This window comes from Enoplosus armatus, chromosome 16, assembly GCF_043641665.1.
Source record: "Enoplosus armatus isolate fEnoArm2 chromosome 16, fEnoArm2.hap1, whole genome shotgun sequence".
In the NCBI taxonomy this organism is placed as follows: domain Eukaryota; kingdom Metazoa; phylum Chordata; class Actinopteri; order Centrarchiformes; family Enoplosidae; genus Enoplosus; species Enoplosus armatus.
The window spans coordinates 15,695,958-15,711,221 of record NC_092195.1 but is presented as its reverse complement, the minus strand read 5'-3'; the positions used below and the strand labels follow the sequence as shown (position 1 = coordinate 15,711,221).

Sequence of the window (15,264 nt, the reverse complement as noted above, 5' to 3'; positions counted from 1 at the left end):
TAGCTCTTCCAAACAGCCACGCTCAAAGGCAAGACGTAAAGCCAGCAGTGCTCATTCTCAGACAGTTTGAAGGTGTTGCACTCGTTTGTGCACACAAGAAGTGACGGAAGTAGTGCTTGAGAGAAGTTCAACCCCTGCATATTTTCTTACTTGGTGAAGGACAAACCTACAAACTATAAAAAAGTATTTCGTATTCAAAAGACAGATTTAAGCGGAGTTCAGAAGCTCTTCCTCTGACCTCTTCTTGTCATGCGCATCCACTTTGTTAACAACAATCCAGTTTAGAAACATTTGTGACTTGGAAAAACTATTCGTCCATCCAATCCCCACCCCTCATTATTCACTTTAAACAAGTTGTTTATAGATGCAGGGATAACACCTTGGCTTACTGCTAGCTTCATGCTGTGGTTACAAATGTCTTCTTCTTCCTGCCACTTTTCTCACCCAAGTATCCCATCACGCTTTTCATTTCCTCTCTCACTGCGTCGCTAAAGCCTCAGAGCAAGATTCCCCTCAATGCTACAATCTTACTTACAGTACAACCTCCCAAATCTCTGAATTTGTCTTTTCCACACACACACACACACACACAAGCACCGACACACTCTCTGTCAGACTCACAGCACACGTAGTGTGTCATGGCTTCAGCATCTACAGTCTGTCTGATTTTAGCTAGCTCTACATCTCTGGTCTGCCTGTTATCTGGCCCTGTCTCACTGTGCTTTAACACACGCACACACACAGTCAGAAACACATCTCCATATGTCAAGGTGTGTCATCCCAGATACACATGGCACCACCCAGGCATAACCCTGCTGACATGTTGTCACTCTGCACTAAAGAGCAAGGTGACACGGCGAAAGCCTGTGACTCAGTGTAGTGTGTAGTATGTAGTGTGTGTGTGTGTGTGTGTGTTCGCATTGAATACAGCAGAGGCTAAACGCTTAATCCTGACTGACTGTCCTGTAAAAAGAGCGAGGGGGGAGGAGAGTGGTGGGAGAAAGGGTGAAGAGGAGAAGGGGTGACATATGTAAATGGCGTTGCCATGACAGCCCCAAGATAACGAGCGACATGGTTTATTCATCCTTTCGAATCTGAAAGCCCCCCCCCTCCTCCTCATCCTCCTCATCCTCCTCCTCCTCACTGCAGATCTGTGATGATACAAACACACACTCCGATATCTTGACAGATTGAATCTCCTCGCACACGTTCACTAACACACTTGCTTTTTTTATTGACTTCCCACATCCACTCCAAACTGTGCGAGCGAGCGAGCAGGAAACACGAGTCCAACCTATCATGCAGCGTTTCCTGTTAGGAAGCGGGCAACGTTTTGACCAATCACAAGGTCAATATAGCTGGGCCTGTGCTGCCGGCACACCTATTAAACTCAACTATTAAAGCCAAGCTCACAGTGTGCTCCCACAGAAGCAGGATTTATCTATCATGCTCTAATTGGTTGATTGTGGCTGTTCTGGGGTGAGATTGAGTCGTCCATCATGTCCCGACTGAGGGCTGCCGACGGGGGAGGAGCTGCAGCCAAGCGAGCAAAATTGCCCCCCTCATAAGGTGTAAGGGCGCGGGGTTTTTAAGGTGGCAGGCAGTGTTTTTATAGAGAAGTTAACGGATTCCGAGTTAATCTGTTCGGCTGACGCAAATGGTTATCGACTGCCCTCAGGGACGAGGCTAGGGAAAGTAAAAAAAGCTCACACAGTGCTCCCCCCCCCCCCCCCCCTCTCGTTCTTCCCCGCCTCCCTGTGATGAATTTTTATGTTGCTTTGTCAATATTATTACAGTAAGCCCCCTCCAGCTATATCATTAACTTTTTTTTTTTTTTACAATTCAAACAGCTATCAGCTGCTCAGCCCACCTGACTCTCTTTACCTCTTTCTATATATCCATCCTTTGAGTTACCAAGCCAGCAGCCGTCACATCCCGATTCAATAGCGGCCATAAAACACGGCCGCAAACCTGTGTCTGTTTTACTGAAGCAATTTAGCATGGCTCAAGGGCACAGCAGCAATATCTCTTTCCTCCCGCCTGCCTGCTCAGCAGAGGCCCGGCGGCGAGCTGCAGCTGAGGAAAACAGAGCTCATTCTCACGTCTGACCGTTTGACTGACTGCTCTATTTGGGCACAGAAAGGATCGGGCTTTGACCGGCCTCCATCTGTGTGTCTGACCGGCGCAGATGCCTTCGACTTGCTGATCTGTTTACCCAAAAAAAAAAAAAAGGCCTCCGTTCGGTTTGTCTGTGGAGGAAATATTACACAATAACATAGATTTCTTCCAGCTCAGCTTTGTGCTACAGCGATTCACTCTTGACACAATCAATAGCTGCTATTGAGGTGATACAAAGCAAACATTTGAAAAGCTCAGCCAGCTTCTAACTTTCATCTAACGCCTACAGACTCACTTTTCTAACAGTTTTTCTTTTTTTTTCAGCAGCTCTAATTCACTGACCGGGTTTTGAATAATACTCTGAATATCAGTCTGAATTAAAATGGGCATATTGGAAGTTGGAACATTAGCGATGTTGGTATTCATTCACATTTATGACTATCTGCTTCCTGGCGTTTTTGTGTGAAAACTCATTTCACAGTGTGAAATGTTTTATAGGTGTGATTATAAGGCTCATTGATCAAATCTTTAATATTTCGTCCACCATAATCTGAAAGGCAAACGTTTATTCCTTTATCAACACAAATATTTCAGATTTTTACGAGTCCTCAGTGATCTGAGTGAATTGTGTTTTTTTTTTTTGTAAAGTCTGAGTTGAAAAAGGAAGACGAGTGGCCTGAGGAATACAGAGACCCTGCTGCTGTAATTAAAATGACACAAGTTTGATCCTGGCGACAGACTCTGTGTCCGTTAATGACTTTGTGGCTGTCAAGGCAACACAGATCTTTGTAAAGTGCCCATTGAAAGGCTTCGAAGTTAGATCAAACTTATTTATTCTCCACAGTTTGTTGGCATCTGCATCCTGTAGGACATGTGACACACTCTATTCTTAGATCCTTGGATCAGAAATGACAGAAAAAGAAGGAGAAACTTCAGGACAACAGAAGAGAAATCGCTCAAGAATAGATGCCGTATGTACAGAGTAGACAAAAACTGGTTGAAACTCTGCAACATAGAAATGTGACAGACCTTTGATACTTGATAAATTAAAGATAAACACTCTTAAGTAGTTAATTTGTTGTCTAATGTGTGTTTCCTGCCGCTTCCATGTGCAGATCATCCAGGACCGCGTGTTGGAGCACGGCTCCAGGAGCAGCCTGATGTGGAACAGTCACCCTGGGGGACTCTTCGCCCTGCCGCAGTACTCTGGATACCTGGGAGACTTCCCCTTCTACTACGCCACACTGGGTCAGTAACACACACACACAAACACACACAGAAGCAGAGGCACATCATAAGATGTACAAAGTGCTTTTATGTAAGCAGTCACGCATTTACTGTACACACCTGTGTAGCAATGAAGTGATCCGTAAAGGTTGGTCAGGAAAGTTTCTCTTTAAGATATCAATTCATCATCCAGAACCAAATATTCTGACAAAATTTTTGTAGAAGATTTTTGGTCCGGCTGCAGCTGTGGATTTGGACCTTGTCTGAACAGCAGAAATGTGGCCTTCAGTCCTGATCTACTGCCCTCCTCGACTGGCTGTGTCTAGCAGCAAGTGGAGTGGAGGAACGGGCCTTTGACGGATGTTTGTATTAGTCCTGCTGACACACCAGTCCGTCCGTCATTGTTTTTTGAGTCAGCATTGCTACTGCTGCTGCCGCTGCGGCGAGGCCAATTCCTCCCGCTACGGTTCAGCAGCGCCGAGTTTTCCCCCGTCACATATCTGTGACCCAGGAGCCTCTGCATCCCTCACTTCTTCACTCCATCATCATCCAGCGCTGCCACAAACATCCACACACACACACACATACACACTCATACATGCGCAGACGGTACAAACACGCAAATTCAGTTGACAGAGCACCCGGGGTGGAGAGCTGATATTAAAATGGATGAGCACGGTGACAAGCATTGATTACAGCGCCGGCGAGTTTATTTGTTTGTGAAAGAGGAAGCAATTAAAACACGGATGGGTTTTTAGGAGACAAGGTGGCTTGTCGCTGATGGGTAAATGAGTAAAATCAAAGACGGAGAGTTTGTTTCCGAGTGACACTTCTTGTTCTGTGAGAGCCAATAACGAGACACACACACATCATGCATATTAGCACTCGGGCAGACGCAGCGGGAGCACAGTTTGTTTTTGTTGCTTTAGCAAAATGGACATTATTAGATTTCTGAAGCTGATAACAATATGTATACTTGAGAATAATAAAAATATATTTGACCATTGACCACCAACAGTTTGTGAAAAAGACACGTTTAAGTAAAACTATATATATTTAATACCAATAAAACATTTATCACTGCAGCTTTGCAATGTCTTGCATATATGCTAAGACACCTGTACTGATGCACACTCTGTGGCCAAAAGTATGTGGACACCACAACATTACACCCACACGTCATGTTTGGACATCTTATTCCTAAACCATGGGCATTAATATGCCGCTAGTCGCTCTTCTGTGAAGGCTTTCCACTAGATAGTGGGACCTGCCCTGTAGGACGGATTTGCTCCCGTTCAGCCACGAGAGCATGACTGAGGTCTGCCACTGATGTTGGGTGATGAGGCCTGACTATCATCCCTGGGGTGTTGGATGGGGTTCGGGTCAGGGGTATGTGCAGGGCTGTCAATTTCTTTCCCAAACTTTGATACCAAACCGGGAAGGCAGATTCTTAACTGTCCTCAATCTGTTGCCATAAAGTCTGAAGCACACTGTTGTCTAAAACAATGGTTACCAACCTGGGGTCAGGTCCCATTCAAGGGGTTACCAGATAAATTGTTAATTGCGTGATGATTAATGGGATGGGGGGGGGGGAGGTTCTGCCACAAAATTTTATTTTTTGTGGGTTTTTTATTTGGACTTTAATCTTTACTTTGCTGTTTTCTTGTAAAATGTTGGAGAGCCTTGCCTTGTTTGTCCTCTAACAATCATTCAAATGAAACAATATGAGAGTTTTTGAGGGATAAATCACCCTCTGGTGCTCACTGCTTTCAATTCATAGACATAGTAGCCTGTGACTACTTCATTGTGAGGGGTCACAAGCCAAATGGGTTGGAAATCACCGGTCTAAATTATCATTGTTATTTTGTAGCGTTTAAACTTTCCTTAATTGGGACTAAACCAGTTGTGTATCTTAGCTAACCAGTGTCATTGTGGGTATTTAATGGCCACAAATAGCTGAATCAATCCTAAACCATCCGTTAAACCTGTGTTGCTGTAAACATTTAGCTGATGAGATGTGTGACGTGCTCATACAGGATGTGATAAAAGCCACTGAGAATCATGTGCTAAAGGCAGAAAACAGCATGCACCATTCAAAATTTAAAAATCTGCTGCATGACACTAATTCTGCTCCAGGTTTTGTTCAATGTTTCATGAAAGTCTGTTTATGGGCTTGTTACAGATTTACATCCCAGGTGTTTAAGAACTCTGCACACTCTAAACTTTTTCATTAAAAATCGCAAGGATAGTTTACCAAGTTTTAAGACCGTGTATATTCCTCATCATAAAAGTTGCTCGGTGGCGGAAAGGAGACTCCTCTAATGCTTCTCCTCTGCGCCATGCTTTGTTGGTTTGGGTTAGATTAGATTTAAATTAGGAAAAGTTGAACGTCCTCTATGATCCGTCTTGCTCAATATCTTATTTCCTGCTCATTTTCAGCCTCAATTACTTTATTCCAACATCAAGTCAGGCTGAATTTAAAGTCACATCAGCACTTAGTCGTCTGCTCATTGGGTTCCAGATACAGCCGAAGCGTTTCCAAAATGAAATATTCAGTGATCAAGAGATTTGGCATTTTCAAAACACATTAACGTTGTTGAATATTTTAAGACTGGCTTGAAAACGTACATCTCTTACAATTAAATCAGCTGTATTTTTTGAGCGGCTGACAGGCTCGTTTCATGTAACATCTTTTACAGAAAGTAGTTATGAAGTGTTGAGAGGAAATGAGAGCCTTCAGTTCTCGTCCGACTTTATATTCTTCAAAGAGCCTGAAATTACATTGATGGCTCGCCGTGTTCCAGCCAGCATTGTTTTTTTCTGGGTTTGTAAAACTGCATTAATGAGTGGCCATCTTTCTGTTGTGTTTCAGGTATTAAACCGTACCCAAAGTTCACAGCCGTCATCCATGCTGTCTCCCCTCTGGTGTCCCAGTCCCAGCCCATACTCAAGCTCCTGGTAGCTGTGGCAAAGTCCCAGTACTGTGCACAGGTAAAGAATTTAATCATGTGTGTGTATGTGTGTGTTTTCACTGCAGCACGCCCAGAATCCTCTACTGATCTCCACCTTGTGACTCCCCAAATTGCGCCACATTATCTGGCTCATACGGCTGCTTTGTGATTTTCCAACCAGAGCAACAACAGCGCTCATCTTCCATCTGTGTGTGTGTGTGTGTGTGTGTGTGTGTGTGTGTGTGTTTGTGTGTGTGTGTGTGGATTGAATTAGAGCAGCAGTTTGTAGCAGTGCTACATCTGTCTCCATGGCAGCGAAACCCCCTTCAGCACAGCTGGAGACGGCATGTATTGATTCCCCTGCTTGCTCCTTACCAGCTCGGGAAATGAAATGGAATTTGCTCCCCAATGGCTGGTTTGTGTGTGTGTGTATGCGTGTGTGTCTTTGTTTGTTTGTTTGGCCGGCAGAGTGTATGAGTAAGCGAGTTTGTATTTTGTGTAGGAGGGATGCGTTGCCGTGTGAGTGCCGTGCACGAATGTTCAGCTCTGTGATTGTGTGTTGTGTGCACGAGTGTAATTGTTTGGACAGTGGAATATACAACACGAATGTGTGTTTACGTGGGCGGGATGCTTGTCCATGTGTGTATTTGTGTACATACCGTCCATTTGAGCAGTTAACTAGTCGACTCTCTGGATATCCCTGTGTGTAGCACTGAGTGTTGTGATACTGGTGGCGATACCTTGGTTCCAATCCTGATACCAAAACAATACAACATGAGGAATATAAACACATTGTTTTACGAAACCTTTTTCTTTTTTTTCCATTTTTTCATTTAACAAAAGAAGCCACATTTAACATTCCACATGTTAAAGGGATACTGGATCCTACACTTCCCATAATTCAACTTCTTTCAAACTCTACGCTTATAGTTTGTAACTTTCTGTCTTAATAGTGATGTCATCAGGGTTATTTTCTCAAACTTGAAAAAGCTCCCCCAGAGCCATTATATGACTGTTGTCACGTGCTGAGCAGTACCTCTCATGACCATTAAACTGAGTTGCAAAATTGGTGGAGTGCCCCTTTAAATGTTGACCAAACACAAGCAGCCTTACAACATAATGTATGCAATATGTTTTGACAAAGTTATGGATCCTGGCAGTTTATTTTTGACAAATATGGTGACGTGGTCAAAAGCTCCGGAACAAGCGAATAAGTGGACCTTGAGTGGCAATTGTTAACTGCTGTGTCAAGGTCAAGAGTGAACAACCGAGGAAACTTCAACTGCTGATGAAGACAGTGTGATACTTTTGAAAGATGTAGAACAAGAGAGATTTGTTGCGCCAACTAAAAAATGTTTAATTCATCATCTAAATTGCCTGATCAAAAAATAAGTGTGAATCCGAGGAAGCAATCGATTCCAACTGTTAGTGCGTGAAAGTTTTGTGCTGCAGACACATTTTAACAGGTACTGAAGAAGTATCGAGGTTCGATATCCGGCCCTACCTCTGTGTGGTAAAACCCACACCGCACGTCTCATTATCCGCACACCTCCATCCAACCATTCACCGAAAAATTCTCCCACAATAGCAGCTTGAATGATGAGAACTCTGCCTTTGCCTTCATTTTTACAGAGGTGCTTTTGTGTTTGCGTTGTTTAGGCTGCGCATGCATGAGTGGAGAGCCAGGTACACAGCCTGGGTGTTGTATCTTCCCCTCTCAGCGTTCAGAAAAGAGGAAAGAGAGGGGAGGGGGTTGCTGCTGGGCTATGAGCGGATGAGGAAAAGGATATAAATAAATGAATGGGAGGGAGAGAATGAAAGAACACAGAGGATGGAGGAGGCTGAATTGGACACGAGAAAGCTTCTTGCCTTCTGACACAGTGGCCTCCTGCTGTTTGTGAATGTGTGCACGAAGCGCTTCTTCCACTCGTGCACCATTTTCCTCCAGTTATATACACACACACGCAGGCGTGCATACACAACGCCACCATCAGCTCCCTGAGAGGGCTGGTGAGCTGACAGAGACACCATCTGTCTTTCTAATCAAACAGGAATAGAGCCCTGTAAGAGTGGATTAACGCCTTTCTCAGCTCAGAGATCCAGACTATATACCTATTGTTATCTTGCAATGACAAACACTTTCTTGCCCAGATTCAGCCTCATGAATGACGCTTGTTTTGTTTTTGTTTTTTATCTGTATTTGCTTATAATGATGAGATAATTTTGCCATTCATCAAACAGCTGTATGCCATCTTTTTCTTTTTTCACTCCACTAACACACAGCTGCTGTAGTCACAAGGCGACACCTTAACACAGACATCCAAATAGCCCCCAGCTCATAATTTGGCAGGTCCAGTCAGGGTACATGCAGAGTCCCCGGGGGGAATCGCTGCTGCCCTGTGAGGTAGTTAATGTCAGAATAATGTGAAACTTTATTGATCCCTGCAGGGAAATTCTTGTGGTTCGCCTCCATCAGCTACAGCTCCACACGGTGAAACTTGGATGGGTCAATGTATTCAGTTGTTCAAGGACATTTCAGCAGGGCAGATGTTTGCTGACACACAGCAGCTAACTACTCAACTAAATGCCGATGATGTGCTCCTATTGCTTTCCTTATCACTAATTGCGTATTCATTCCCTATAAGTTCAGGCAAACCAATTTCTCGGGATACAAATATGTGAATGCCTTTGTTTGTCTTTAGGTCTCAATTTATGTACATAAATTGTACATATATAGTATATAATAAACTGCAATAACATATTCTTGCACATTGTGTGCACATTGGGGGAACTGGAAGTGAAAGCATGGCAGATGGTGGAGCTACAGCTCCAGGCAAAACTCAGAAAACAGCAAACTAATAAATCTTGAATACAGTTTTCACGAGTTTTCTAATTTGAAAAAGAGGAGTAGGGGTGTTGTCAGCTGAAATGACAACTCTCACTGACAGATTTATTACCTGTTAGCTACCTAATTAAGCTAACGTTAGCTCCATGAGTTGGTCGAAAATGCGGTTTCCAGCTTTTACTTTTACTTTTTAATGTTTCCTCTTAACTCGTTTTCAAAGGAGAATTTTGTAAAAGGGTCTTAAATATGCACTTAATGGCTATAAACATGATATAGTGCTAAAAGACTGAGGCTAAACCTGCATGTCCCAAGCCAAAAGTCAACATCCTCACCAGTTGATGTTTTATCTACATAAAAAAAACCTGCATTGTTCTTGCATTGCAGAGAAGAGCTACTGAGACCTAGTATTACACGTATAATAAGTAAAAACATATGATCAGACTGTTTTCTTTGCTTACATACTTAAAACAGCATGTTGTCACTTTTACAACTGCAAGGGAAAAGGCTTTTAGGATGAGGACAAATGTAACAAGGACAGAGCTGCTAACTCTGATAGTATCCAGGACCAGTTTCCACCCAGTGGATGTGCTAGTCATGACTGGGGGGCTTTTTTTTTGTTAACCTATATAACCTATAACCTATATATAGTCTAATTTCTCCCCAGGGATCAATTAAGTATTTCTGATTCTGATTCTGAACCCCAAAAAACTAATGTAGTTAAATGCTAACTCTTGGCCAGGGAGGTAACGCTCAGCTACTGCTGCTGTAGTAAGCTAGTTATCCACACATGCTAACAATCTGCAACCACCCTCCAAATAATAAATTATTTGAATACCAATTATTGCTTTTACTACAGCCCCATGCACACCAGTTCAACTTCTGGACTTATCCAAAGCCTGACAGGCCTGTTGTGCCTAGTTACGGTTGCTAAGCTATGATTGGACAATCACTGTTTAATAGACCTTTTTTACAGCAGACATTTTGATGTGTCACAGTAGGAAAAGCACAGGTGTATATAACATTAACAAGGGCTGAATTCCATTTAGCTGCTCCCGTTTCAGGGTCTTGGTATTGTGCGTGCTGGTTCACTGTGAGACACTTGAATGGAATGGACCCATTCTTAACGTGGCCCCATTCTCCGTTCAAAATGTCTGCTGTGAAAAAGGCCTATAGTTCCAGATCACATTTAAGATGCATGAAGAGAACTGACAGATATGTGTGACTGTAACGCAATGTGTGTGTAAATGTGTGTGTAAGGGCAGACAGGAGTCATGTCACAAGTGTGTGTGTTCCTCATCAAACATTAATGAGGTCCGCCACTGAAGTTGCAGTGAATGGGGAAGGTTAACTCCTGACCTGCATGTCGCTGAACAGCCAACCAAGTCGTATAAAACACGACTGCGGCTGGAGAACACGAGTCCGTCATGTAAAACATCATCTGGTTGGAGGGTGGAGCGTGACATCACATGGGCTGGAAAATGTGTTCAGCAACGTGTCGTAGTTAGAAATGAAACCTGACAGTGTGATTGGTTATGGACTGAACTGTACAAACCACTCTGGGAACATAATTGGAAATATTTTATCACTTCAGTTGCCCTTCTGGCTCTTTAAAATTCAATCAAGACTGTATTAAGGTGACATTTGCTCTCCGCAGGTCACGTAAATGTCACATGTTCAGCGGGTTGATTCAGCAACAAGCTGGGAAGTGTGCTGCGAGTTGTTTTTGCTTAAAGGAAATCAAATTACTTTCAACGCAGTTATTTGCTGCAGGTAATAATATCTTTCTTCCTTCTTTTAGATCATCGTCCTGTGGAACTGTGACAAGCCTCTCCCTGCTAAGCATCGCTGGCCGGCCACCTCAGTGCCCGTCATCGTCATCGAGGGAGAGAATAAGGTGAGCCCGAACACACGCACTCCTCGTCTCAGTTACCCTAAAGGTGTGACCGCTATCATTTCTAATTAGCTCATCTTATGCATTATCCTCAAACTGTAAAGCTACTGTATCTTGACACATTTTATTCAGTCTGAGAGTTTCTGGGCGTTAATGAGTTTCGATTTGTGCTGCACTGATTCCATTAAGGGACAGTTTGTGTGGTTTTAATTAAAGCTCAGTAATGGGAATAATATACACGGGGGGGGCTGAGAGGCTAATGCATATTGTTAGGAAAGATAAGGAGGCAATAAAGTGCATATGCATAGTAGCGTTTATTTATTTTTAATGTATATCTAAATATCTAATTAACTGAAGAAAGTGGCGAAATCTCTCTGGAGATATTAGTTACAGTCGAGTTTCAATATACACAATAAAATCATGCCCAGAAAACAATCTGCAGCATTAATTCAGGTTTGATTTTTCTTAATGTGTTTAATAACTCATGATGTTCACATTTAAAACTCATTATTGCAAAATCTATATTTAAATCTATGTTTTTTAGGGATGCAACTAAAGATTACCGTCATCATGTGCTGATGTATTGATTCATCGTTGGGTCCATAAAAGGAAAATAGTGAAATAGAGAAAAAAAATAGCTTGTTTTCTTCAACTAACAATCAAAAACCCAGATATATTCAGTTTACAATCATATGAAACAGATCAATTTTTGGAAAAATGACTGAAAGGACTACTCGATTGACGACTAATTGATTAATCATCTATTGCTTTTCAATCTTTTCAAGCACACGTGAGAAAAAGGTTTCAATATGCCTTACAAACTAAATGAAATGTGCATAAAAATAACGTTTTTACTTTTCTCAGCGATAGAGATATCTTGTTTTTTATCCTCTGTTCTTTTGACTGACACTGTCATAAGAGACTGATGTTGTTTTTTTTCAAAGTTAACCCTCCAGGCAGAAACAAGCCAGAGTCCCGGGCCGTGAGCATGCCTCAGTGGCATTTATTATGACAACCATATTAGGCTTTCACGCCGAAAACTCTGCCCTGTTGAAGGGGCTGCTGTGTTTGTCTCGACCTCCCTGTGACCTCTCCTTGTCCGAGTCAAAGGTCAGACGTGGCCACACAGGGTCATATTTACTGATCTGAGCTCAGTTTTTCTTTTCTTTTTCTTTTTTTATGTTTTTTTTAGAGTTTCCTAGCTCACATTTTACGGTTGTTTTTCTAAAGAAAAGGAAACAGGATCTGGTTGCTCGTCTGTATTCCGAGACATCAGACTCATCCGACGCTGGCCTCTCTCCCCTCTCCGGCTTGTGAGGATTTAACTTCACCTGCCAATCAGAGGAAGTGGTTTTCACATCAGTGTCAGTCACCCTGGCGGCAGGCTGGGTTTATGGTTTGCCTCTCCCCGTGGCTCTGAGTGGTTTCTCCCAAGCTGTCAATTACAGCGGGAGGGCCCTGTGTGTAGCTGTGTGTCCGTGAAAGGGGAGCAGGAACAGGCTTAGCGTACTGCCGTTGTGTGTGTGTGCCAGGCAGCCTGTGGTTTGTTGTGGTTGTGGCGGGTTCTGTGTTTACCGTGGTGAGCCAGGCTGTGTTCCTCCACCCCACGGAGGGAGAAAGAGAGAGAGAGAGAGAGAAGGTTTTTCATCCCTTTTTTTCCTGCCACTTATCTTGCTCGTCCTCTCTCTCTTTCATCCCCTTCCTCACTCACAGATCTTCTCTTTTTTCCCTCTTCTTCATCCTTTCTCTCCCTCTCATCTTCTTTTTGCTTCTTTATCACTGCATCGCCCTCTCCTCCTCCATACTCTCCTCAGGACTGCAGCCAGAAGAAATACTGAGGTCATGATTCTAAGTTTCCCTTAATTTTTAAAATCCTTTAGATGTCTCGTATTTTATTTCTTCAGTTGACAGTTTTACAAATTTTATTTCCAAACATGAAGGCCTGAATTCAGATTCAAAGCCTCCACACTGCCAGCTAACTCCTTTATGTTTTTATTTATTTATTGCTGACCTAAAAGAAGTAGAATTTAAATATATTGAGACTAAAAATACCAGACTCAAAAAACCAGCATGTGTATGTTTTTAATTGTATAATGAAAACTTCCCTAGAGGTTTCCAAAACTCCCTGACTGTGTTTCACTTCCTTACTTATTTCTCGTTAAATTCATACATCTTCCTCGCCTCAAATGGCCTGTTGGCGTCTTTTAGTTTAAAGAATAACACGTCGTCTTGCAGCAGGAAACGTAACTTTTGGTGAAAGGTGTGAAAATCAGTTTAAAAAGATCCACTCCTTTTGAAAAAACACTATGAAACTAATGCACCAAAATGTGTATTAATCCACAGCTGAAAATAGTCCCCAACAAATGCACTGTCCACTCCTGTTTGAGTAAAGTTTGCTAAAAACTGCAGTTTTAGGAAATTACTCAGCCTTTTCAAAAAAGGAAATTACTTATTTGTGACCTGTTTTTAAAGTCTTCAGTTGGAACGGATGAGCTTGGGGTTGAGTAACGCAGACATGGTAGCATTGTTAGTTCATGGGATCTGTTAACAATAACAGAAACATGGAATAACTTATCCTTTCTCGTTCCCCTCTGTCCCTCCCTCTGTCATCCTCTCTGTTTCTCTGGCGCAGTGGCCAAAAAGCTGGTTTATGACTGTTGATTTAAGCCGTGTGAGAATCCCAGCAGCTCTTAATATGGTTTACAGACTCTGGTGGTCCTCCTCTCTCCTCTGCTGCTGTCCTTTAGCAAGGAGGTGAAGCGCTGGAGGCAGATTCCTGCTGTAAGAGCTCACATTCCTGGAGAGCACCAGGAAGCCCCAGGCTAATATGTCGCACTTCTAACATTACAAACCATGTGGGGGTTGGAAACACCAGCCTCTCGTCCTCTCTTTCTCTCTTTGTCTCTTTTCCATCTCTTTCTCTTTTTGCTGTTTGTCTCGCTGTCACTTTCTCTCCTCCTGACTCCTTTCTTGCTCTCTCTCCAGCTCTTCTTCGCTGGTATTTTCATATTTTCTATGTTCTGCTGAAAAACAAGCATAGAAAATGGGGCGAAGAGATGGAATTGTTTTGTTTCTTTCCTTATGCCCGCAGGATATTACGGCCGTAATGATGACACTAGAAATGAGAGGGAGGTACCGCCTCTCCTCTTTCCACTCAACTCTCATTTTCCCTCTCCTTTTCTTTGTGAGTAAATACAACTGTCACTCAAACGCCTCGGCTCCTCCACCCTGTTAGAGTATGAGCGACAGTCAAAACTTCTTGTTGCCTCTGGGGAAGTAGATGGTACTCGACCAGCCCCAACAGCTCTGTCAGGACTCAGCTGTGTGAGGTGGCGTCAGCAGGAAATGGGGAGACATACGTGTAGAATTACACTCTGGAAACATGTTTTACATTACATTTTTTGCTGCTTAGATAGTGCACCAGCAGATATGAAAAATCTCAATTTAAGTCCCTAAAACACTATTCAAATTTTTGCCTATTTACAGTTTTGGACATTAACAACTATGTATTTGTGTTCAGTCTGCCTTTTTTCTTTATTCTTCATCACCACATTGACCCATGTTTCTCCCATGAACTCAAACAGTTTGATCATGAACATATACAACTTTGCAAAGTTAGAACTCAGGGAACAGGTGTACTAGTATTAAGGAGTTGAAAAAGAAATCACAGATTCTTAATCCATCCACCCCCGTGTACCATAAGGTCTTAAAAAGGATGATATTATCTCAGTCTGAGCCCTTAAAACACTATTGAAATGTCTTAAATACAGTTTTTCTTTATTATTTGCCTATTAATTGTTTTAGCCTTTTTTCCTTTATTTACATTTGTACAGTGAAATCATGCAACAGAAAGCATTGAATTAATTTAAGGATGCTTTTTAATCAAGTATTGATGTTCTGCTTGTCTCGGGTGTTTGTCTTGTGATTTTATGTCATTGTAAAATGAAAATCTTGAGTTTTGAACTGTTGGTTGGATTAAATAAGCAATTTGAGGACATCACCTTGGTCACTAGGAAATTGTGATGGGCATTTTTTGATATTTTATGACAGTGAGTTTAAACACTTAATAATAAACGTATCATTAGCTGCCATAATACAGTGGATAAAGGGCTTTACGCAGCTCGAGAGTAAATCCATGTACTCTGTTACTGGTGTTTGTTGCTGCCCTCCCCTGTAGGAGTAATGAAGACCTGTTGAGGGTGAGGTCACTCTGCAGGCGCGCAGCAGGCCGA

General features: G+C 42.5%; 1 protein-coding gene across 1 annotated transcript in view; it reads left to right on the top strand.

The window, feature by feature from the left end:
- ext1b (exostosin glycosyltransferase 1b) overlaps positions 1–15,264 on the top strand; it is a 105,298-nt gene that overhangs the window by 82,708 nt on the left and 7,326 nt on the right. Inside the window, exons 5-7 of the mRNA XM_070921350.1 lie at positions 3,234–3,366; positions 6,218–6,336; positions 10,940–11,035. Coding sequence (XP_070777451.1) covers positions 3,234–3,366; positions 6,218–6,336; positions 10,940–11,035 — 348 coding nt within the window. The remainder of the gene's footprint in view (positions 1–3,233; positions 3,367–6,217; positions 6,337–10,939; positions 11,036–15,264) is intronic.